This window comes from Pipistrellus hanaki (genome assembly GCF_964339955.1).
Source record: "Pipistrellus hanaki genome assembly, chromosome: 10".
Taxonomy (NCBI): Eukaryota; Metazoa; Chordata; class Mammalia; order Chiroptera; family Vespertilionidae; genus Pipistrellus; species Pipistrellus hanaki.
This window is the reverse complement of record NC_140512.1, coordinates 34,515,146-34,540,616: the sequence shown is the minus strand read 5'-3', so window position 1 is coordinate 34,540,616 and position 25,471 is coordinate 34,515,146. Positions and strand designations below refer to the sequence as shown.

General features: G+C 38.1%; 1 protein-coding gene across 2 annotated transcripts in view; it reads left to right on the top strand.

Annotated features, from left to right (window-relative positions):
* THSD7A (thrombospondin type 1 domain containing 7A) overlaps positions 1-25,471 on the top strand; it is a 294,507-nt gene that overhangs the window by 145,901 nt on the left and 123,135 nt on the right. For both annotated transcript variants that reach the window (XM_084897092.1, XM_084897093.1), the window contains exons 5-6: positions 21,213-21,368; positions 22,721-22,933. In XM_084897092.1, coding sequence (XP_084753218.1) covers positions 21,213-21,368; positions 22,721-22,933 — 369 coding nt within the window. The remainder of the gene's footprint in view (positions 1-21,212; positions 21,369-22,720; positions 22,934-25,471) is intronic.

Below are 25,471 nucleotides of genomic sequence, written 5' to 3'. Positions count from 1 at the left end.
AAATTCATTATGTGTGTTGAGGTCTTGGACAAAGTCATACACGATGTGTTGATAAAATAACTGTGTGACATTAAACTAATAAGGATAACACATTGGAAAATAATCTTATGACACACAGATATATTAATAGGCTAAAAACAGTGGAATTTCTCCCACTATGTGAGGCCTAATGAAATACTTACAAATGCCTACATGTGTCCCGAGTGCCCTCTCTGAAAGAAAGTAAGAGTAACAAAGATGAGGATGATATGGTGATGGTGACAATGTTGATGGCATTTATAAGGCACTATGTGAATTACTTGGTTGCTGTGAAAATTAAATGCTTAATGTGGGAACAACCAGTTGGAATCAATGCCTTCATGTTAAGCTCATTCTGTGTCTGTAATCACAACTGTTCCTCTCCTGCACATCACTCACATCTGATGAATGAAGTGCTGCAGATTTGGATATCTCACTTGGTATTCCTTCATTAACTCAATAAGTATTTATTGAACAACTGTTAGGTTGCATCACTCATTTAGATGGTGACGGTAGAATGTTTAGGAAAGCAGACTTGATCCCTGTCCTCTGGGAGCAGTCTGTATTTATGGCTTTGTTACTGGGGGTTCAGGACTAACCCTTCCCAAGGTGGATGTAGAGAGACTTCCCAGACATCTCAGTTTGGGGCTTTTCTATGAAGCCCTGGAAGCACACTGTACATCACAGTTCATCCTTAGTAAAGAACCCGCACCCTTACTCATTGGGTGAATTATTTTTCTGGAAAGCACATACCCTCAAAATGCAGTGTAAGAATCACCTGGATGATTTAAGGAAATGCAAAACTTCCTGGATGTTATCCATTGAGATTGTGATGCTATAGTTCTGGAATGGGTACAGGAATCTCTGTCCTTTTTATGAGCACAATTGTGATTATAATCAGGAGTTGATTTTACTGCAAGGCTCATGAGAGTCCTCTTAAAAGGCTCTTTGCAAAGCTTTGGGCGAGACTGAGATAGGGACAGGGAAGTCCATGTTTTCTGAGTCCAAGTCTTATGCAATTTAGGGGCCCCTTATTGTTAATCTCTCTCTCTCTCTCTCTCTCTCTCTCTCTCTCTCTCTCTCTCTCTCTCTCACACACACACACACACACACACACACACACACACACACACATCATTAAGATCTCTGCCAGGGTCTCCGAAGGAGCCTGTACATGTGAAATATTCTGAACCTTAAGCTTCATGGGGGCGTCTCAATAAATCTGTCCCAAATTCTAACATAAATTTTGGCCTCTTTTAAAACCAAAGACAATCCCTACATTAAGATGAAAAGCAAAAGCACAGACACTTCTGTCCTGAAAAGGCCTGTTCCCCACAGTTCTGGAGGGGGAAAACAGAGTGCTTGGGGAAAGTCTCTCTATGTCAGTTCTAATACCGGTTTTACTTCTACTCACTGGGCCCTGCTTTTAGGTTCCAGAGCTGCAGGCCTTTAGAAAGCCATTATACCTTGCTGGTCATTAAGCTAGGAAATTGGAGAGGAAGAACACCTAACACTCACAGATACTGTTTCATCTTACTTCATACCTGTAACGCAAGACAGAGAGAAGCCATCGCTGTTAGTTAACGACCTTCCATTAATGAGAGAAGAATGGGGGATAGAATGTCACAAAACCTGACACCGTTGAGTGCCTATAGAATGTGTGATTTTTGTAACCCTTAAGCACTGATTTCATCGCCTCGGTTATGGGTGAGTGATGGCACCAGGAGGGATTTTGAAATGAGCACTCAGGGATGCGCACTGGTGAATGAATAGCATTTTTTTTCCAAGGCACACTCCTGCTATCTAAGAATGTGAAAGAAATGGTTTGTGGCTGCCTGTTCCCTGCCTTGCTGATGATTGCTCAACAGGGAGTAGCTACTCTCACCAGTGTTAACAGAGGAGTACAAACTACATTGTGGAACTCATTAATATTTATTCCTTCTAAAAGCAATGGGCAATAAAAAGGGAAATAAACCAGGGAGAATAGCAGTGGGAAAGGAAGCCATGACAACAGATTCGTCTTGGAAATGTTGTGCCATTTGTTCACAAAAAAAATACACTAAAAATTCAAGGATCCATGTTATTACTAGTATATTATTAGTCTGGAATCCACTAAAAAGGCTTGTTATTGAGTGAACTAATCTGTGAAAAAAATATGTACATTAAACACATTTCAAGAGTTCAAAGTAGCCACCCATATTCTAATATTATATGCATTTAATGTACCGCCTCACTATGTCACATTTTCAATAATAAGCAAAGCTACAGTATCAGAGCCTGTGCTGTGTCTATCTATGGACACAAACATTCTCTAACCAAAGAATCACCTCTGTTCAACAGAGACCAGTGACATGGCTGGTCCTTTTCTTCTGCTGCTCCTCCATTTTCTGCTTTGGAATGCTTCCAGCATTATCTCAGCTCTCCGCATATCCCTGCGTGTTTCAAATAATCCTTTTCACACTGTGAGACCTCAATAATCTTTCTTCATCCAAAGCCTATAACCTTCTTATACTATATTACACAGTTTACCATGGGATTACATATAGTTCTATTCTTTTACAGTACCTCATGAATATTCAGACCAACTCCCCAGGATTTTAAGCTTCTGAGGAGGCCAAAGCATCTTCCCCTCCTGAACTTTATTATTATCCATCATTCTATTAGCATAGGTCTGGGTACTAATGTGTCATTAGTACTAATGTGTCATTTAGAAGTATCTTTAAGAAAGACATAGAAAGCCCTTCAATATGAGAATGTTGACTTCCTAGACATCTAATTTAAAGTATTTCCTTTTGGATTCATCTATCTGCCTCACTAACTTCATTTTTTTCTTCCTGTGCTTTCCTTTCCTCTGCAAAGGGTTTAATGAGATAACATATGTAAAACATCTTAGCATAAGGCCTTGCATTAATATATGCCAAATGAATGGTAATTACTTTTGTTTACTTTTTTGGTTAAATTGAGAAAAAGTAAGGAATTTGTAAAATAGTAGTTTTACTCCAAATCTTCCACACTTGGAAAAACATAATTGTATGCTGGCCTTGCTAGCTGAGAAACAATGCAGGCTGTATAATTCATGGATTCTCTTTACAATTTCCCAAAATCCTATGTGTGCTTGCATTGTATCTGAAATTGCTCCTTTCTTAGAAAATGCAGACTTTCTCTGCATTACTCCAGGGTAGGAAGAAACAGAACTTATTTTACTTCTGCAGTTACGGGAAATAGAACCATTTCAACTTTCCTTACTTTGTGATGCTGAATCCATGAGAAGTCTAAGTAACATCTATTGCCAAAGGATTCTTGCAACAGCCCTGGGATTGTTCGGTTGCTCTAAAAAAGAATACTTTTGTTATTGAAATGCTCAATCTGAGAATGCCATGCTGCTCTATCTACCCCTTACATTACACAAGACTTCTGGGTATCTAAAACCATATTGGTTAGGCAGCATTATGTCTTGGAGACTTAAGCTCTTTTTTACGAAGCAATATTAATGAATAGATGCAGAGAAAAGAATTGTTAGAAAAGAGTCTTGTTTTTTGTTGTTGTTTGTTTGTTTTATTAACAGTTTCTCAGCGAGGTCTGGTTAGGAAGAGTTGGATCTATTAAGTTCATATTCCATTGGGAATCCAAGAAGAACTTTGAGGATAAAAAGTCATGTTCTTCACTAAGAAAACTGTTAATCCATTTCTCACTGCCTTCCAAAAAACCATAGCATGTGGGTAAAAGCAAAGAAACTAACATGTTGTGATAGGTAGTGTTTTCTCATTAATACAGGACTAAGTGGATAATAAGGGAATAAATTTCCCAGGCACACTGAGACAATAAATGTCAGAGGACAGACTCAAAGCCAGTGTTTTGAGTACAAAGTCTGTTCTATCCAGTCATACCACTACTGCTCTGTGAATTTGCTTCAGAGTAAGTAACTGAGTGGCTATAATTTTAGAAAAATTATTGGAAGTAAGTGCATTATATCCAATTACCTTATGATATGCTGTTGCAAAAATAAATGAAAATGGCATAGAGATCTGCCTTTTATAACAGAAAACAGAAGGAAATTAAGCATAGTTTAAGAGCTTTTTAGAATTCAACTCAAGTTCATTCCCTGAGATAGTTCTTAAAGTCAAAGTGGAGTCTTGTCCATGGTTATTTGAACCAGTCTGATGTAGAATCATATGAAATGCATATTTTTGTAGGTCAAGAAGCTATTTATTAGTGGCAATTTTGTATGGTTCAGATGAATAGGGACAGCTACTGTGTTGTATCAAGTCACCTGGTAATAACTATACTCCACCCAAGGATTTTCACTGTCAGAATCAAGCCTGCAGCTAACTGGCTATGAATTACTTGTAGTCACTGTTTCCATGTGAACAGCATGCACTTGTGGTGTATGTAGTGTGCTTTCTAGAGGGAAGTTATTGTATTCTATAAAAATATGTAGATTCCCCTTAATACATACTTTTTATGGAATGATAACTCATATCTGAAGGCTTGAGAGTGACTTGAATTCATTAAGCAGTTTTGACTCTGTGTGCCCTTAAGAAAGAAATCTGCATTCAATGGTGTTATTTTTAATACTTACCTTTGTCCCACTTTGTTTTATGGAAATGCACACAATAAAGGGAAATACAGTGATTTTAAGGATAAATGGATGAGGAATATGGGGCAAAGAAAAAAATGCTAGTAGAATGAGAACACCAACCCAATAATGAATATATATAAAGGTAATGTACAAAATGTGTGTCATAAAAGCCTTTGAATTTCTTGATATAGGACCACAAATTTTACTCAAAAAGCCAATGCAAATAGTCACTCTAGATTAATCATGAAACTCACACTGTCCATTAGACTGGAGAAACCAGTTGTAAAGAAGAAGCAAAACAATTTCTGGGTTTAGGGTCAGAAAGAAAATTCACAAGTAGTCCTTCATGGAGAGGAAACGGTAACTATGCTGAATTACAATCTTATTCACCTCTTTACAATAAATACCACAATGAATTGTATAAGGAAACTTTTGCTTTTAGCAGTTTTCTTCAATGTAAGCCACTAGCATAAACATGAAAATGTAACTCAGGAAAAGCAAATTAGTGAGGGTTAATATGATACAGTATAGATTTATAGGCTTCTGCTAAGCGTGATAACCTAGGAATAGAGTCTGTACATCCATTCATTTAGATATTTGGAATATCTAAATGAATGGATGTACAGATTTGCCCTCAGGCAACTCTCCTCAGAGCTTTGATAGATACTGGGAGGCAGAGAGTTCCCTTACATCCCCTGACACAGGATCTGGAGTACTGCTATTTTGGTTTTTATTCAGTTACAGTTAAATGCAGAGACACATGGCTGGAAAGCCATCATCTAGGTGAGAATAGGGTTAGTATCCTTAAAAGAAAACCAGAAGGCTTGACAAAGACATAAACTTGAATAAAATACTATCTCCTTGGAACCAGGAGATGAGCCCAGGCAGGCCTAAGTAGATGCAGGGCAGAGAAAAGGTTTAGGCACAGATACAGGGAAATCAAAGGCCCGTGCATCCTTCCATAGCTCATAGCCCATAGCAAAAATCTGAAACGGATGCAAGAGATAACCAGCTTCAACTAAATGTCATCCCTTAGAAGAAGCAATTTAATTTTCTAGTATCTTCTTTAAGATAAAATGACTTTCAAGTCTAAATCTATGGAACTAATTGAGTTAGTTAACTTGAAGTAACAATGATAATAATAAGGAGCATTAGGAAGATAATACATAGACAATACATGTGAGACACTTTTATGTTTCTTTGCTTATTAGACACTCACTATGAGCCTATGGAGTCAGTACTATTATTATATAACATTGAGGGAAGTTAAATAATTTTATGAAAGCATATAGCTAGTAAATATCATAACCAGAATTGTGAATCAGAAAGTCTAGCCCCTCAGCCTGTGACCTTAATCATAGTTTCAGGTTATTAACTGTAAGCCAGTTTGATGTTGAGGAAACACTGTCTCCTTTCTAAGTGGTTTTAAAATATGTGCCTTTCTTGTAAATAATAAATACATCTCAGGGCCAATGGTCTGTTAATATTTTTCCTATTGAATGACAACAAAACTATACATGTATGATGATGCTCGTGCTTCTTTTTTATATATCAGAAAATCTTGTATTCGTTTATTTGTTCAGCCAGTATTTACTGAGAGCCTTCTATTATAGGGGCTCTTCTAAATGTTGAAAACAGAGAAGTGAACAACACAGACAAGATCCTTGCTATCACAGAGTTTATACTTTATTAGCGAGAGACAGAGTATAAGAAAAGAAATAAATAAACAAGATATTTTCAGATAGCAATAAGTTCTATGCAGAGAATTGAAATAGGATGAAATGAGAGAGAATGACTGGGAAATTATATTATTTGGATCACCAAGGTATTTGTTTGGCTTCCCAAATTTATATACCTAGCCTAAAAATTTCCCCTGAAAAACAAACTCTTATATTGATCTTTCTGTTTGACACCTCCAATCATATCAGTCAGGTTTGCTTGTTTCCCTCCACACACTCTATTAATGGCAGAATAAATGTAAGTTTTAAAACAACATCACAGTATTTATATCCAAATTGATAAACTCCATGATCTGTTGAATAGATGTGTTAAAATAAATCCCTTAGAGCTACTCAGGTTGGGGAATCACTAACAGAATAGGCAATACATAAGTGTTCAGTAAATATTTATTGAGTAAATAATGGCCCCCAAGGGTTGATACAAATGATTACTAGCTAATTGTTATTCTGTCAAATTTTCTTCCTCTGGTTGATGCATATTTAGAAATGTATCACAAAACCTGGTAAGTTCATACTTTAAATAATCAGAAAAGCAAACGTATTGTTAGGCTTCTGCTTCCAGCCATAATTGAGTAACTGGAACTTTCTCAATAAGAATAATTGTGAAGTGGGGCAAAATATGCAAAACAACTGGTTTTAGGCATTAAGCAACAAGGTGCAGAAAACTGATTATCACTGTGAGGTGATCAATCCTTTTCATTTTCTACCGGAGGCTCTTTACAAACACAGAGCTGGAGAAGCAGAGGCAAACCAAGCATCAGGACTTTCTGAGCTAGAGTCAGAAACCTAAGTTCCAGGCTGCTGAAGTGGCTGGGAAATTCAGGGCAGGGTACATGCAAGGGGATCTGCACTGGGAGTGGTGGAACAGAGTCCAAGATTCTAGGTGGGGATACACTGCGGGTCCTTGGCCCAGGGCTGAGCTGCACAGGTGCAGATTGGGACTCTGTAAAGTCTAGCGGAGATCCTGTGCTGCCAGGCTGTGTTGAAAGGTGACCTTATAGGCAGGGCAATGCTGCTAGATGTCAGAAGAGTTCTAGCCCCTCCTGTGGTTCTTAGGAGTAAGAACCACACTGTCACAGCCAAGGTTAAACCTGAACCAGACAAGCCCTAACCCAAATGAAACCAAACCTGAAAAGATCAAAACAACTTCCAGCAATTTAACTGTTTGACAGAAAGAAAAAACAAACAAACAAACAAACAAACAAAAAACCTTTAGAAAGTAAAACAGCCTAATCCAGAATCTCTATGACATATCACTCACAATGTCCAGAATATGATAAAAGGTTACTCCACATGCAAAGTAGTAGAATGAAGAGATCAATTACAAGAAAAAAGCATTCAGTAGGAATATACCTTGAGAGGACCCAGATATTAGAATGAGTAGATAAAGACTTTAAGAAGCCATTATACATATGTTGGAAAACTTAAAAGATTGTTTAAGGGGGAGTAAACAGATGGGAGGGAGTATGAGGAGAAAAATAAACATTATAAGAATCTGGAATTTCAAGAATGTAAAAAAAAATCTGCAATAAAAATCCACCCAATGGACCTTTGGAAATTGCAAAAGACAGATCTCAATAGAAATGATTGGAAGTAAGTAGAGAAAAAGGGTTATTGATCTCAAAGACAAATCAATAGCTATTATATCTGAAGAATAGTGAGAAAGATGATTAAGTGAAGAGAGTTTAAGTGAATGGTGAAGTAATATCCAGGTGTCTATGTATTAATAATATTACAGTAGAGAAGAGGGTTATCTGACAGAAAACATATTTGAAGAAATAATGGTCAAATTATTTCTTTCTCAAATTTGTTGAAAAAGAAGCTATCAAATTTCAGATCTAAGAAGCTCAACAAGCAGAATAAGAACAAATACAACAAAAATATACTCAAATTGCTAACCACTAAAGATAAAAAGAAAATTCTTAAAGCTGCCAGAGGAAAAACAAAACCATGATGTTGAATAAAAATAACAAATGAGGGTTGAAATCTCATTAGAAACAAGGAAGATCATAAAACAATGAAACAATGTGTTTACTGAAAAAAGCTGTCAGATCTCTACATCCCGCAAAAATATTCTTCAACACAGGATGATACATTGACATCTTCAGCAACATTAAAGCTGAGGGAATTCATTATTAAACAGTTAAGTAGAGATGTGTCCTGTGATCTTGGGCAGATTATTTAACTTCTCTGTGAATCTGTTAACTTCTCTGGAAAATAGGGATAATAAAATTTATAAACATTTTAAATGAGAGAATCCATACACTGAATTTACAACCATGCCAGACATATGCTAAGTTTGCAATAATTCTGAGTAGGGCACATGTTTTAGAATAAATTCTCCTTTAACAAGAAGTATGTAATTCAGCCATAGTGCTGAGAGAAGATGCTCCCACAATGGTAGCTTAGACCTTGGAAAAAGAGAAAACCCTCCAGGCCCCAGTTATCTACCTTCTCCCGAAATAACATCCAAATTTCCTTTCTGGGGGAGTCTGTGGAGCCCCCTCCGTTTCCTCAACTCCAGAGAGCTCTGTCCAGTGGAACCAAAACCTTTAGTCTTGAAGAAAGACCTGCTTCCCTTCTCATATTTGTGGCTTTTCACACCTATATAGTGCCATCTGGCCTAAGGTCAGTCTTTGTAAATGAATGTGGCCTTCAAACTGAAATGCAGCTGAGCCCATTGGGAAACTTCCCCTGACCTGAGAAATAGCTGAATAAGTTGTAGCCAAGAGGATTCATCGATGACCCTATCAATAATGGAGACAAATCATCTTGACATAAGAACGCAAGAACCAAGCAAAATCCATAGAGCCCAGATCCCTAGTTTTGGATTCACTTCTAAGTATCCTCTTAAGAGTCCTTCCCGGGCCTATGCCACCTGGTCCCCAATGGAGGTGAAGCCAGAGGCTTAACGCCCATCCCCCTACCCCTTGCTTGCAGTTCCTCCTTGCTGGGGTTGTAATGCTGACAGTTTTCCCCTTCACACACAGTAATTCTTTGTGTCAGTCTTAATGGATTTTAATACATGTAACTCTACATTAAACATTGAACACTGTGTAATATTAAAGCACAAGTTCATTTCTTTAAAAAAACAAACAAACAAACAAAAACAAAACACTAAGAGAAGCTTTAGGGTTAAGCAGAAGGTCAGCCAAGTGCAAGGGGAAGACCCTGCCCCATGTGCACTGCTGTAGATTCTCACTCTCTGCAGTCCAGAGGGAAGAAACCTGAAAATATATGAGAACAGGGAATTTAATAATAATACCAGTGATTAGGAGTTGAATTTTTAAATTAAAAAAAAAAGGATTTGGAGAAAAAGTAATGAGGCAATAAATATGATACTTAAAATGCCATTAAAATGAAAATGAAAAAGATAATAAAAAGGTAAGCTTTTGAATGATTACAATAGGCTAGAAGTTGACAGAGACATAAATATAAAAGATATAAAGCTGAGATTAAAAAGTTAAAATCCGTGAGATAAAATGTAAGGGGTTCAATAACAATTAATAAAAATTCAACTTAAAATTGAATTAAAGCCTTTCGTCAAGTTTATCTTCTGTTTATTTAAGATCAGGAAAAGGGACTCTGCATGAATATAAATAGAAATTTTGATAAAAGAATGGAAAAATTTAGAAAAAACAAAGTCTTACACTAGAGATATTTATCTCTGTTTGTTTCCCAATAAGCTATGCTCATACCATAATAGTGGTAGCAACCAGCTACAGAGAAACTTTAGCTCAGATTTATTTTTCTAGAATCCGAACAGGGAAAAGTTGATAAAATATGCCAGTGAATGTGGTCACACATCAGACTATGCTTAAGTTATTATTCACAAATGACTTCTTTCTTCAGTATTCCCTCAAGTTTGATGTTATAGACTGAGTTGTGTGATCCTTCCCCTGCCTCTCCCAAATCAATATGTTGATGCCCTAATCTTCAGTGTGACTTATTTTGGAGATAGAGTTTAAAAAGATAGTGGAGGTAAATGAGGTGAGACCCTCCTCCAATATAACTGATTTCTTTATAAGAAGAGAGGAGACACAGTAGATGTGAAAGATCAGAGAAAAGGCCACGTAAGGACACAGTGAGAAGGCAGCCAGAGAGACCTCAGAGAAACCAACCCTGCTGACACATTGGTCTTGGACTTCCAGCCTCTAGAACTGTGAGAAAATATATTTCTGTTGTTGAAGCCACCCAATCTGTGGTCCTTTGTTATGGCAGTCCTAGCAAACTAATGCATGTAGTCATCAGAATAGTTGTATTTGGAGTAGGGTTCTTTGTCATTATATTGTGGAAAAAATACAGGTTCCAAACCACTTATTTTAATTGAGAATATCTATTAATGCTCTTTTCCTAATTAGGGGTGTTTTAAATGGGAATTTGAGTCAGTAATGGAGTGTTGCTGGAAGATTTCCATGTGGGTTGTACATAGACTATTCTACAACACTCCCTGTTCTTTTTTAAAGAAAGAAGGAAAACTCCATATTTGCAGTGTTGCAACAGGTGGTGCAGCCAGGTTGTGGGGGAGTGAATCCCTGTCAAGCTGTTGATACAGTTTGTGCGATTTAAATCCTGACAATGATTGGCATTGCTACAGAGATGTATATTTTGAAGTCCCACCTATTTTTAAATGTTCTTTTCTTATATGATCAGGGTCAAAAGAGAAGTTATTTGGCACTTTTGTTGCTATAAACATTTAAGTGGATAGCACAGTTCTGTTATTCATGTCATGCCCTGGGGATTGTTGTTTTCAGGGCAATATGGCATTGGGCGCATAGACATGTGGACCTCTCTCTGTAATTCCCTAGAATGACCAGCAGAAGATACAAACAGGGAAGCACACATTAGTTCTGGAAACAAGAAGAGAGCCCATCTACAGGGTAGACCCTTAAAAGAGTTTCTATTTGCTAAGATGATATTAACATAGAATGACGGGAAGGGGACACTGAGGCAAAGAAACAACCCTGGGAGGTTGAGCACAATTTCTAGGAGAAGTAGGAAGGGATTCTGACAGAACTCTCCCTGGCACCGAAACTCAAACCAAAAATAAAGGCTAAAGACAAGCCCCATATCTGGGTGCCCTCCTCACTCTGCTAACAGAGGGCAGACCAGCTGCATGGTGAGCTGAGTTCTTTATAAGGAGGAAATAGCTTCCTTGGAGTCTGTATTGTTTATAAGTGCTAGCATTAGTGTTCATGAGCTAGTTCCTTTCCCACCACCAGTCTCCTCAGCACCTGTAACTGAGAAGTTAAAACTAGAACATATATATATATATATATATATATATATATATATATATATATACAGATATACAGATATACAGATATATAGATAGATATAGATAGATATATAGATATATAGATGCACACACACACACACACACACACATACTAGAGGCCTGGTGCACAAATTCATGCATGGGTGGGGTCTGGCCAGCCCCACCCCAATCAAGAGGATTGGGGCTGGGCCAGCTGGAGGGAGGGGCTATGGATGGTTGGCCCGCCAGCCCCACACCCTGGTCAAACTCCCGATGGAACTCCTGGTCGAGGGGTCAATTTGCATATTAGCCTTTTATTACATAGGATGGATATATATATATATATATATATATATATATATATATATCCTACAAATAAAGAGATAATATGCAAATTGATCATCACTCCAACATACAGGATGGCCACCCCCATGTGGTTAAAGATGGCTGCCCCCAGGTGGACACAAGATGGCTGCCACAAGATGGTCAGCAGGGGAGGGTAGCTGTGGGGGACCAGGCCAGTAGGGGAGCAGTTAGTCATCAATCAGGCTGGCAGGGGAGTGGTTAGGGGGTGATCAGGCTCTGGTAGGCAGAAGTGGTCAGGAGCAATCAGGCAGGCAGGCAGGCAGGCAGGCAGGTGAGCATTTGTGAGTCAGCAGTGCTGGGTTCCAGATGGCAGAGGGTGCTTGCTGGGCTGAAGAACACCCCCTACCCCACCCCCATGCACGGGCCTCTAATATATATATTAAATGTTCATTTTAACTGACTGAACAATAGGAGTGCAAAGCATTTTTAACTGATTTTATTTTAGATCTTTGGAATATCTTTGTTATCAGGCACCTTGTGCTTAATGATAACATTTGCTCAATACCTACACATAAAGTTAGATTTAAACTCACACACACACACACACACACACACACACACACACACTCTAGAGGCCCGGTGCACAAAATTCATGCACTCAGGGGGTACAAGGTAGGTCCCTCAGCCTGGTTTGCATTCTCTCACAGTATGGGAGCCCTCAGGGGATGGCAGTCAGTTGGGCATCCTTAGTGCTGCTGTGGAGGTGGGAGAGTCTCTCACCACCACTGCTACACTTGCCAGCCATGAGCCGAGCTTTTGGCTGAGCGGCACTCCCCCTTGGGAGTGCACTGACCACCAGAGGACAGTTCCTGTGTGGAGCGTCTGCCCTCTGGTGGTCAGTGCACATCATAGTGCCTGGTCCTTCCACTGTTTGGTCGATTTGCATATTAGCCTTTCATTGTGTGTGTGTGTGTGTGTGTGTGTGTGTGTGTGTGTGTGTATATATATATATATATATATATATATATATATATATATATATATATAAAAGGAAGAGGAATGCTCTCTTTTGGATTTAATCGAGACCTAAAGGAATATTTGGGAAGAACCTCATCTGAAATTATAACATGTATCTGGTATAACTTCCACTTGACTACTGGTATTAACCAAACTAGAGCAAACGTAGGCTTCTTATAACCAAAAGGCTAACCAGAAGAATCAAGAGGCCTGTGTAAAAATACCATAATTTCAAACACAGGGACCATTGATACAGCTTAACTCTGAAATAGTCTAATGTAATAAAAAGAAAGAAAACATAAGAAGCTGGTTTGTGACCTCAGTCAATGTTTTGATTTGTGACCTCAGCACAGTTCAGGAGGTCATGCAGGAGCCAGCACAAAGAGGAGGAAGCAAGCTGACACCAGGCAGGACAGCCTGGGATGACTGGCCAGGCTATCCATTCACGAACTGCACGGAAGCAGTGATGATTCTGTTGAGTACTAAGGACATTAATTATGATGCAGAAAATGAACTCCAGGACTGTGCATGTGTGCTTCCAAAATAAAGTGTATAATGTCTTGAGTTAAAAGAAGAAAAGATTAATCAAAAACAATAGCTCGATAATGAGTTAATCATAGCCAGAAAGGACTGGCAGTGAGTTCTGAAGCACATTAAATACTGAAAGCTAATTCTCAATCATTGTTTTAAATATGGTTATAAAATTGATTAAAGAATAAGTGTATTATCTTGAAAACAATGCCCTGTAGAAAGAACATGATGGGTTTTATGTTCCCATTAACTATAACAGCCTGAGAAAGACAAGAGAAAAGGAGTTTCTGGGAATAAATTTGAGTACAAGAGTATCTTCCAAAAAATTCAAGTAATTACTGATACATGTAGAATTAGTTAATTTTCAAAATAAAGGCTTTAATTATGGGCTTGATATCCATTCCTGGGAATGAATGTATAGCTTCTCTACCTGATATGTAAGAGGGGCATTGTGTAAACCATTAAATAAAAGCTTGGAATTAAAATGGATTTGGTTAAAAATACCTTAAAAGCTACCACACAATTGTAATAATTAAGGTATTAAAAAACACACACACACACACACACACACAAAAAAAAAATCACCATTGCCATCGCGATTGGTCCCGTAGTATCCTCTGGCATGTAATTCCTAGCACCAGAGCAGGGCTTTGAATAGTGTAGACATTCAATGTTTATTTTAACTGACTGAGCAATAGGAGTGCAAAGCATTTTTAACTGATTTTATTTTAGATCTTTAGAATATCTTTGTTATCAGGCACCTTGTGCTTAATGATAACATTTGCTTGATACCTACACAGAAAGTAAGATTTAAATTCAAGGAAATTTTCTTGTAATTGTGAGTTAGCAATCAAATAAGTTTGTTCAATGAAAAAAAAGATACTATTTCAAGAAAAAGGTAGATTTTCAGGTAAGACAGTGGAAATGAATATATTATCAGGAAGTTTTGAGTGCCTAAAATGCTCAGCTGTTTTGCTAACTGGATGAATACATTATTAAACATATTGCATTTCTCTCAACCTTTGAACCCTAATATATATTTTGCATGAGTACAGAAAAGGCCTTTCATTTTCCAAATAGATCTGAAGTAGACTGGGTAAGAGATCTCTGTTTAAACAATTCTGAAAATGTAAATGTATATTTTCATGATAAAAATAGTTAAATTGCACATGGTACATTTTGTAGGTGCGAGAACAAAAATTATTTCACTTACAAATTTGATATTAAAAGTAGATGAGAATTCAAACTGTTTCTTATTAAAATACTGAGTATTTATTTTCCAGATGAATATAACATTCAGTTACTGCTGCAACCAACCCCCTGCCACCTCCCAACACACACACACACACACACACACACACACACACACACACTACAATAACCAAATACTGTCTTAAAATTTATTGCATGTTCTAATTAAGTCACCCATTGTATGCTAGAGAAGAGACTTGGGGTAAGGCATGAGGGAAGAATATGGCTTTTATTTATTATCTTGTCATAGCATAATAGAATGGATAACAGCATGGTTTTTGAAGTCAAATCCCAACTCCCACTAATTAGCTGTGTGACCTTGGGCAAGTTACTTGATCTCTCTGTGCTTCAGTTTTCTCATTTTTAAATTTGGGATTACAATTGTACCTACTTCATGAGATTGCTGTGAGGATTAAGAGAATTGGGGCAGAACCTCCCACTTTGATTGGACAGCTAACGTGTGATATCTGATAGAATGAAAATGTATTTTCAATTTTTAACTGGAACACTAAAGTCAGAATAATTTTCACTGATAGGCCAGCAGGGTCAATGTTGAATTATCTTGATAGCCTCATTCTCTTATGTTAAAGTGGCAAACACTATATTAATAACCCCCATTAATTATACTTAACTCATTCTCACCTATATCAAATGTATTTGTGTGTGTGTGTGTGTGCGTCTGTTCATTTACATAGACCTTACATGTTATTGACACCCCCTCATATGTCCTTCAAAGATCACATGGAGTAGTAGTTAGTTTGAGGTATAGTTGAAGATTATGGAGCCAAGGTGTGAAAGATGTGAATCCAAAATCTTTAATCTCCTAGCTGTGTGACTTGGAGGAAGTTACTTAACTTCTACATACTTAGTTTTTCAATTTGGGGATAATTATTACTCCCCATCAAATGGAAATAATTGAATATCTACCCCAAAAGATGTAAGAATTAAATGAATTAACCTACGTTAAGTACTTAGAACACCATAACATTGTCCAGAACAGTAAAAACCAATAAGCAGTTGTTAGTAATAAACCAGAGCCTACTCTGCCCACAAGTGGAAATTCCTATTCTAAATTTTATGTTTAACATTCCCTGCTTTTCTTTGTGTTTGACTTGTTCTTCCTCTTCAGCCAGAGACTGCCAGGAACACATCGTAGATGAACTAGTCAGGTTTATTCCTCCTTGCAGGGAGGGGCAGTGCACAACACAGACATGTTGGCTGTCTCAGTAGCTGTGTCCTAAAGGACTTCTTATAGGACTCGGTCTTTGGTTGTGAATTTTTAGGAAGGTTCAAGTAAGTGCACTTTGCCCTAAGGCAGGAAGGATGATTCTGTGACCAGGCATCTTCATACACCTTATTTGGAAGGAGGGCAGAGGAGAGGAGGACCAAAGCTGTAGCTGGTAAAGAAGCAGAGCTCATTCCTGTTAGCTGGGAGAAGGGACTGTTTGACAGTTTTTGTTCTCCTCACTGTTACCTTGTTTTGACTTAGACAAATTATGAAGTAGTCTTTTTTTGTCTCCATCGTAGCACAGAATGACCTTGTCTGATTTCATGTCTGTGAAATTGTTTTTGTCCAACAGGAGAAAGCCAGGCACAGCTCTGAGGGCCAGGCCCACTGCTGAAAACACAGGGCCTCGCTGACACTCAGGCCAGTTCCCAGACAGTTGTGGCCACTATCCGTATTCCTAGACTTATGTATTTATTCCAAAGCAGAACGATCCAGTTTGATTGTTAAAACTGTATATCAATGGTATACTTTAGTATATATTTCTCTCTGACTTTCTTCATTCTTTGATTTATTTGTGGATTTCACCATATTGAGGATTGTGCTCAAGCTTATTTATTTCCACCTCTGTATGACATTACATCGTACTGACATCCATAATTTAATACCCATTCCCTTTTTGTTGGACATGAGTTGTTTCTAGATATTTGCATTTATAAACAATATTTCAATGATAGTCCAGGTAAATATGAGGTAAATGTCTGATAGTTTTTGCAGATTATATACCTGGGACGATGCACATCTCAACCATTCAAAATAATTCAAATTTTTAAAAATAATGTTTAAAATAACAGGTTTTCACCAGTGGTGTTTTTCACATCTTCTCCCATACTTGGTATTATTAAACTTTTAAATTGTTGACTCACTAGTGGATTTAATGCTAGTGTCATTTTAAATTTGATTTTTTTTCATCTAGTCTGATCATCTCTGTCTTTTAGTGGTTAAAGTTAGTCTTTTGCCTTTATTTCTCCCATCTTATTTTATTCCCTTTGTTTCACTTTTTCTGTTTTTCTGTTCCTCCTTTCTTCCCTTACTTTGACTTTATTGCAACAGTTTTGTTGTTATTATACTGTTTCCCATGGTTCAGAAGTTACACATCCTTATCCTACTCATATAAAGGGCTTACTTTAAAATGTTAAGGTCCAGACCCAAATGAATACTAAATGAGAAATAAAGTACAAGGCTACATAATATGTAGGCTGGTGAAGGGTAATTAGAGGTCAAATAGCCTTTCATCATTAAAATTCTCATTTTCTGTCTGAAAAATGCCTTCCTTTGCCCCAATAATTAAAGAATTCTGGATATCACTTCGCCCACCAGGCCATTAAAACTGAACTTCTGTGACCTGATCAGTAATGCCCCAGCAAGAGGCCAGCTTTAGGACTCCACTACCATTCCGAATTCATGCTGTGAATGTGGGGAAGACTTGGAGGATTTTTCTTTCCCATGATTCCTGTTAAATAATTAAAAGATTTCATTTAAAAAATAACATATACATCCTGCCAGAGTAGCTCTGTTAGAGCATCATCAAAATACACATATTTATGAATGCTTAAATATGTGGAATAGCAGGTCAATATTTTTCTCTCTTCCCCTCTCCCTCTAAAATTAATCAATAAATAAAATTTTTAAAAAGACAAGAATGGCCAACATCTTTGGAAAATATCACATGCTATAGTATAATATATATATATATATATATATATATATATATATATATATATATGCACAGTGGTATAGTATACTATAGCATCACAAAGAGTAGTTTTTAAAGCCCTAAAAAGTAATAATAATATATAGACTTCTGCTACCAGGAATATAGCAAATATGTGATTTTTCCTAATTCTCATGCTTGAAACAGAAAAACTCTTGCTCATTATATAGTAAACTAGTATCCCAGTGCCTGAAATTCGGGGGAGGGAGGGAGGTGTCCCTCAGCTTGGCCTGCACCCTCTCCAATCTGGGATCCCTCTCACAATCCAGAAGTACTGCTGGCTCCTGCCTGCCTGATGCCCCTAAGCACTCACCTGCCTGCCTGATGCCCCTAACTGCTCCCCTCTGGCCTGATGGCCCTAACTGCTCTCCCCTTTTTGTCTGATCCCCATAACTGTCTATCTGCTCTCCCCTCCTGGCTTGCTTCCCCTAACTGCCTTTTTGCTCTGCCCTCCTGGCCTAAACCCCCTAACTGCCTATGTGCTTCCCCTTCCTCTCTGTGCCCTCAGCTTCCTGCTCATGAGTGCTGAGAGCTCTCCACTTTGACCCCACCCCTGACCTGTTGCCCCCTCCAGGCTGCACCATGGGCCTGCAGGGCCTCTGGTGGGTTGGGGTGGGGGGTGGGGCAGCTGTTCCCTGAGGCAGCCTCATGTCCTGGTGGCACTAGTCCCTCCCCCCGTCCCCGCCCACAGCTCCTGTGCACACGCATATTGTGCAATATATTTTTAATATCTTCACACTGGGAGAAATTGAATAAATGTATATAGAACCTCTGTGAAGTTATAATTTCATGTGATCTACAATTATGTAAAAAACAAAATGTTCAAATTTTAAAATAATACATTAGTTGTTCTTAGGGGTTATACATGATATATTTTCAGAATGCCTCATTGGCCTCATTGCTGTAAAGAAGTCTTAAGTTTGCTTCCAATAATGATTTTTTTTTCTATTTGTAATGCTCCAAACATAAGAGTACAAACATATTTTGGATCTGCAAAAAATGCACGTCTTATTTTTTTTGTTTGTTTTGCCAATTTCAGAAAGTTCAAACATTCTTTTGTGACCCCATGAAGCATGCAAAGTAAATATAATTGAATAACCTTTAAGTTCAATGAGAACAATAATATTTCTCCTTTATTGTAAAGAGATCAACAATAAAACTTTTTTTTTTAAGTCAAACATATTTCTTTAGAGCCTGTATTGGATAAACAACTTCTTAGGTAGTACAATTATAATGAATAGGCTATTATAGAAAATTCAAATCTTAGTTTTTGAGAGTATATAATCAACAATAACACTACATTATGTAATACAGAACTAGAGGAATTATATCCCACAAATTAAACTGGAATTCAGTAAGGTCTCTAGGGCCTGTCCTTTACCTCATTCATTGAATCACACTTATTCCAAATAACCCGTAGGCAATTGCAAAAAGTGCAATTGACTTATAGTTTTTGAGGAGCTCAGCTAGTATCTGTGATTTACATTAATCAATATGTACCCTATTTACAAGAAAAACCTATAATGAAATCACCAAAGGAATAGAATCATACAGAAATAGGTACTCTCTTCCTATGTTTCTTTGATTGATGAAATAACTTTTATTTATGTTCTATAAAGACATCTATAAAACGGAGGTTCTTTTTCAAGAACTCTATTATCTCAGTGTTGAGTAGTTTTGCAGCTGCGAAGATCTCAGGAGTATTTTGCTTTAAGCAATACTTCCTCAAGCCTTTATTCAACACATTTCTCTCGTAATAGCTCCAGAAGATTTCTGTGACTGATTATTCTATGTGATTCACTCAGAATACACTAAACGCTAACATTAGGCTCACAATGAAAATGGCCAGGAATTAGAAACACAACATTTTAACCTGTTCCCTTGATAAAACCTCCTTTTCCTCCTAAAGTTTTCAACCTTATATATAAAATAAATTTCTTCTGGCTCTAACAGTCCTCACATTTACAGGCACAAAGGACTCCCCATTATAATAATAAAGATTTTCAAAACAATGTAAGGTTTAAAATTACTTTTACAACAGAAAAAAAAATGGAGACATAGACACAATTATCATTTAAAGATAGTCCAGCAGTTTTTCTACCATGAGGGGCACACCCGTGTGCCACAAGAATTTTTAAAACATGCAATACCTGACTGTTTAGTTAAGGGCACTGACCTCTTTTTCCGATAGATTGTTTAAAAAAAAAAAAAAAGCCAGTACAATAGCTGTCCAGTGTGAATGAATCAAAATTACCTATTTTTTGTCAGATTGGCAAAAAAGGTGGTAATGTAAGAGCCTTCAGGTAGCATTGATGAGTGAGTGTCTATGGGAGTGCAGGAAGCTGAGTAATGAGAAAGCACCCACAGTTTGAGTCAGAGTTTGAACCACAAGCTGATATAGTCAGTACTTTTATTTAAAAATTAGGACAATATAGCTTAAATTATTTTAATTTCTGTGAGCTTCTACATAGATGCAATTCTATGTCGCTGTAATTGAATAGTTCTTTATATAAAGAGAATGAGAATTATCTAAGACCTTTTTTTTATTTTTATTTCTGTCCTTGGTGCCAGAGGTATGGGCGTTCTAAATTATCAGACAGAAACAGGAACTTAAACTTTGATTAAAGGGAATGGCGTCCAAGACATTTACCTTGTAAAATGTTTACAACAAAATAACTGCTGCTATGTGTTATACAATATACACCTAAACTTGATTCTTTCCTGCTGTACAGGTAGCAAATACCTTTCTCCCTTAGTCGTTTACGTTAACTGTCAAATGCATTTGCTGTACTTAATAGCCAAACTGCACACAGCAACAGAAAAGAGAAGCAAAGGCAAGCAGTACCCATCCATAGTGTATTGGCCAACTTATGAACAAGCATAGACAATTAGCTTCCTTAGCAATTCTGAGATTTGCGTCACGCAGGCAGATGATGTTTTCAGTAAAAGTTCTGGGAAGTATCTAGTGATTCATGCAGCCGGAGGGTGAGAGAGATGCCCCATTTGGTGGCATGAGCTCTTCCTTCATCACATTCACCAGTTACTTCTCTGGGACCCGAAGGAAAGGGAGCCTGCTCCACCAGAAGCCACAAAATATATATGTTTCCATATGCAGTAAAGCTGCAGTCTCCTTCCTATTATTTCACTCCTCTACAGTAGATGCCGCTTTCTTAGACTCTACCTGCAGTATTTTAGGGATTTTAAATTGACCTTAAGGATTATTTTACTGCCTAGGAAGGTAGACCTCGCATGATGAGTGGCATGACTGATTAGTGGTAAAGCTGGTGAACCAACGGTCTGCATGACTTCAAGTCCCTCCTCCCCTTGACTACACCATCCTGCTGCTTTCCGTTCCTTCCCCTTTTATTCTCAGGACGTAGTTGAGAAGCATTGGGATAATGTCTTGCTGGCACTTCTTTAAGCCTTTTCCTTCTTCACACATGTAGGACAATCAGGCTGTTGAGCATAACAACTTGTGTAATTCTTAAGGAATCTCTGTGTTTTTCTCCAAACAGCCCCCAAACCAGTGGATTTGAAGTTATGCACCGGCCCTGCTCCTAACACCACACAGCTGTGCCACATCCCCTGTCCAATTGAATGTGAGGTTTCACCTTGGTCAGCTTGGGGACCTTGTACTTATGAGAACTGTAATGACCAGCAAGGCAAAAAAGGTATGTAATATTAACATGACGCACTTGGAATTCTCCTCTATTGAGTCAAAGCATGAGTTATTTAATAGGCTACTCTGTTTTTCTTATAATTATTCATTTGTGATATTTTCCAGAATGGCTAAAGAGTATTGATTGCAAAGGATGAATAAACCTGGTGCTAGAAGATTAAAATCGAAGTAGGCAAGATACTTGGTAATTTAGACAACAGATGGAGAATGTCTAAGGCAATTTTGCACAGTGGTTATAATTAGCTGTGGTGTCAGGCTGACCTGGATTGGAAACCCTACTCAGTCTTATATTGTTTAGATAAGTTAACCAACTTATCTAAATCTTTGTCCCTTTATCTTGGAGGGGGATGTTATAACATCTACCACCCAAGTTTTCTCTAAAGATTCAATGAGATAATAATGAGAAAGCTCTCAATTCAGTGTCTGACCCATAGCTAGTGCCCAGTGAACAGAACACATTACTCTGAAGATAAAAGCAAAAAATAAATGCTGCCTATTTTATGATACAAATGATATATCTAGGAAGAGATAAATAAATGCAGTGGTTTGTTATGTGGTAAGCCATGGTGGGATGATTTTAACATGATCCGGTAATTAAAAATCATTTCCCCATTTTCTTTCAAAGGATAGTGTCCTAGCGATTCTAACATGTTCACATGGCAACAGACATTAATTTTGTTATACATTGTCAGGAAGGCAACACTTTGGTGCTACGAAGGCACAGAGCAGGACTCTGGCTACTTATGAAAGCCAAGATAGTTTATATCCCTAATTCCAATTTCCAGGGAGTTCAAAATCAACCAAGTCTCAAAGAGACAATTTCCTGGGACTATCAAACTTACCAGAAGTTCCTTTTTCAGATATAATTGTGTGATAGTGTTGAAGAATTTGAAGTAATAGCACTTTTGTCTGGTCATGAATATTCCTGAATAGCTTGGTATTTCATTGTTTCTTTGAATATTTTATAACTACATACTTTCTACATCAAGCAAAATTAATCTAGATTTCTCTTTCTCTTTCTCTCTCTTCCTCCTCCTCCCTCCTCCAGCCCTTGAGGATGTGACAGGAGATAGATGGCCTGTCTTGCCTTATTTTTACTATACTTAAGCGAACACCAAAAGTTTCTCTTTGGCCATTCTGTTTATTCATTCAACTATATATATATTTAATAAATTATTCATAAACTCGCATTAGGCTAGAGTTTAAGGGTAAACCAGTGATTAAAGCAGGTATGATTCATACCTCCTAACCTCGCCCACCTTTCACTCATTTTTTTTTTTTCAGTCTTCTACCATATTCAGCCCTCAATGGTAACATCAAAGTTTTCCTTCCCCAATGATTCAGGTTTCAAACTGAGGAAGCGGCGCATCACCAACGAGCCCACCGGAGGCTCGGGGGGCACTGGTAGCTGCCCTCACTTACTGGAAGCCATCCCCTGCGAGGAGCCGTCCTGCTACGAGTGGAAGGCGGTGAGGCTTGGAGACTGTGAGCCAGACAATGGCAAAGAGTGTGGTCCAGGCACTCAAGTTCAGGAGGTTGTCTGCATCAACAGTGATGGTGAGACCTATCTGTCCTGCTTTTGTGATTGTCTGTTTGACCCTATGCTTTATCCTCTCTCATCTTCTCTCATCATAATTGGTTCCATTTAAAAATACAGAAATAGCTGCTGATTCTTTCATTCTTCCCTTAGATCCTTCCATCCCCTTCCCTGCCCCCCTGCCTCCCTGCCTTCCTCTCCTTCCCTGCCTCCCTCCCTTCCTAATTGTGACAGTAAAGAGGTTCTTTGGACAATCACAGTATTTTTTCATTTGAAAACAGATAACACAGACTAAGAGTTAAATCATCATTAGGCCAATAATATATTACATTGCCAAATTTTAAAATAATGAGAAAAGGTAACATTTTCCTAATTGGTATTTTTCCCCTCTAAGAAAATGAGAGGCGTTATAAGGGTTGGTTGACTTGTCCTGAGAAGCCTTTACCAGCATTTCACATCCTGATATTACAACTTAGTGATATAATGTAATTTCCAGGTTCCAGAGCCACTGGGCCTATCTCACCCTCGAGTTCCTGTATCAGCCTTCTGAGCTCTAGGGCCTCCCCTCGGGGACTGTCACACAGCCACTAGGATGGTGATTGTCCATGGTTCTTTTCCTGAACTGCCTTGGACTTTTACCACTGAGTTTTGTTTGATAAAATATCCTGTCTTGTTAGGCCTGACATAAGATTGTGCATTCTTTCCTAGAGCGCTGCTGCTGTTTTAAGGAGATCCCCTTACTCCTCAGCTATCCCTGGGTCACACTTAGGAAGCAGACCTTCCCCAGAGGTAGCTTAAAACCCCTGGTGCAGAGCATCCCTAAGGCTCCTTCTTGCTCTCCAATCTATGACTCTGCACAGCAGGGCCGCGTGAGCGCCATGCCCCAGGGGCCTGTGCTCTGACAGTCTGTGCTGTTTCCAGCACACTCCAAAGCATTCTGGCGCCCTCCCAGGGGCACTGGGACATCTGGTAGCCATCATAATTCCTTCCGTCCCATTTTCTTACCGCACGCAGGACTGCTTCCGCCTGTGAGGCAGTCACTATGCGGTAGAGAAAGATATCCTCTGGGGTGAGAGAATGACAGGCCCTGTCAGCGCTGCCAAATTAGCCTTTCGACTCTGAAACGCACAGCGTCGTCTTTGTCCAGAGCCCAAGGTAGTCAGGCAGGACATCACCACACCAGCGCCTGCGGCTGGAAGGTGATGAAAGGGGTATTGATCCGGTAGTTTGCAGCAAAGGTTATCTATATTTTTTTCTCGGTAGATACAGTTAACTAGGATACAGCCTCTCTCTCCCTTGTACCAGTTCTACCCTGAAGAATAAGAAAAGAAGACTCACATCTAGGAAAAAAGAAAGCAGAAGAAACATATTCTGTTGCACTTGTACATCCACTTCAACTCCTCATGTGGGTTGGATGGCACCCTCTGTGTTTCCTTCTGAGCTGCTCTAGAAGCAGTACGGGTCCTATTTATTTTGGCACCCTTGGTAACTCCTTAACTGATAACACTTCTTGATTTCCACCCCCCTCAATTGAAATATTTTCTTTTATCCTCCTGTAGGCCTAGGGAGGAACTGGGATCCCATGAACTTGGTCTATTTGGGCAAGCTAACATTAAAAAAAATAAATGCTCAGATGGAAAGTTAATTGCCCATAAAACTTTTGCCTAAATATTATCAGATGAAAAAAATCAGATCTCACTTATTGCAGTGCTCTTCCTGAATGTTTGTGCAAATTGGGTATATCTTAAATATACTAGAGGAACCGGCTATTTTAAAACTATCAGTGCTTGTTTCTAATTTTGTCAGGCAAAATATTTTGTAGCACAGATATTTACCTCGTAAGTTGTCTTGTGGAACATGAAAGAACAAGCAGAAGAATGAGTTAGCTATGCCTGGTTCTATGGAAGAGTGATGCGTGTTATAACTTAAAAGGCAAACGGATAACTCGCAGTACATCTAAGCTGGTTTCACTTCATCTATTGCACAGAAAAAGGGATAAAAAATGGTAATATGTACGCTTATGGATATTGGATTCGTCATTATTGTCCTTTATTAGGACATCTCTTTCATCATTAAATTTTACTTCCTGACATAAATTAGTTGTAGTGCAGCTCAATATTTTAACTGGCTCAACTACAGGGATGTATAAATCAAGAAAATCCTCCATTATTGTATATCCTAGAGGCTGTCCAAATTTCTACATAATGGAACCATAATTGCGCTGATAGAATCAGAGCCAAAGCTGGAACCTTATAAATACTCCTCCAGTACTGTTACCGTGTGGTTGGTCACCTATAAGTGTTTAGCAGCTGCACCAAATGTTATTTTATAATTAAATCGAACCCAGAGAATTAAAGTTGATTAGTTGTACAGGCTCTACCTCTAGGCCTGGCTGCGACTATAGATTTTCTTTTTATAATTAAGTTAAAGCTCAACTAGGGAAATGAAGAATTTGAGTCTATGAATATAGAAAATAATAAAAATACTTTTTTTTTTTTACCTCCCACATTCCCCATAAATTTGCAACCTTGTTAATGACCTTAAAACATTTAAAACGT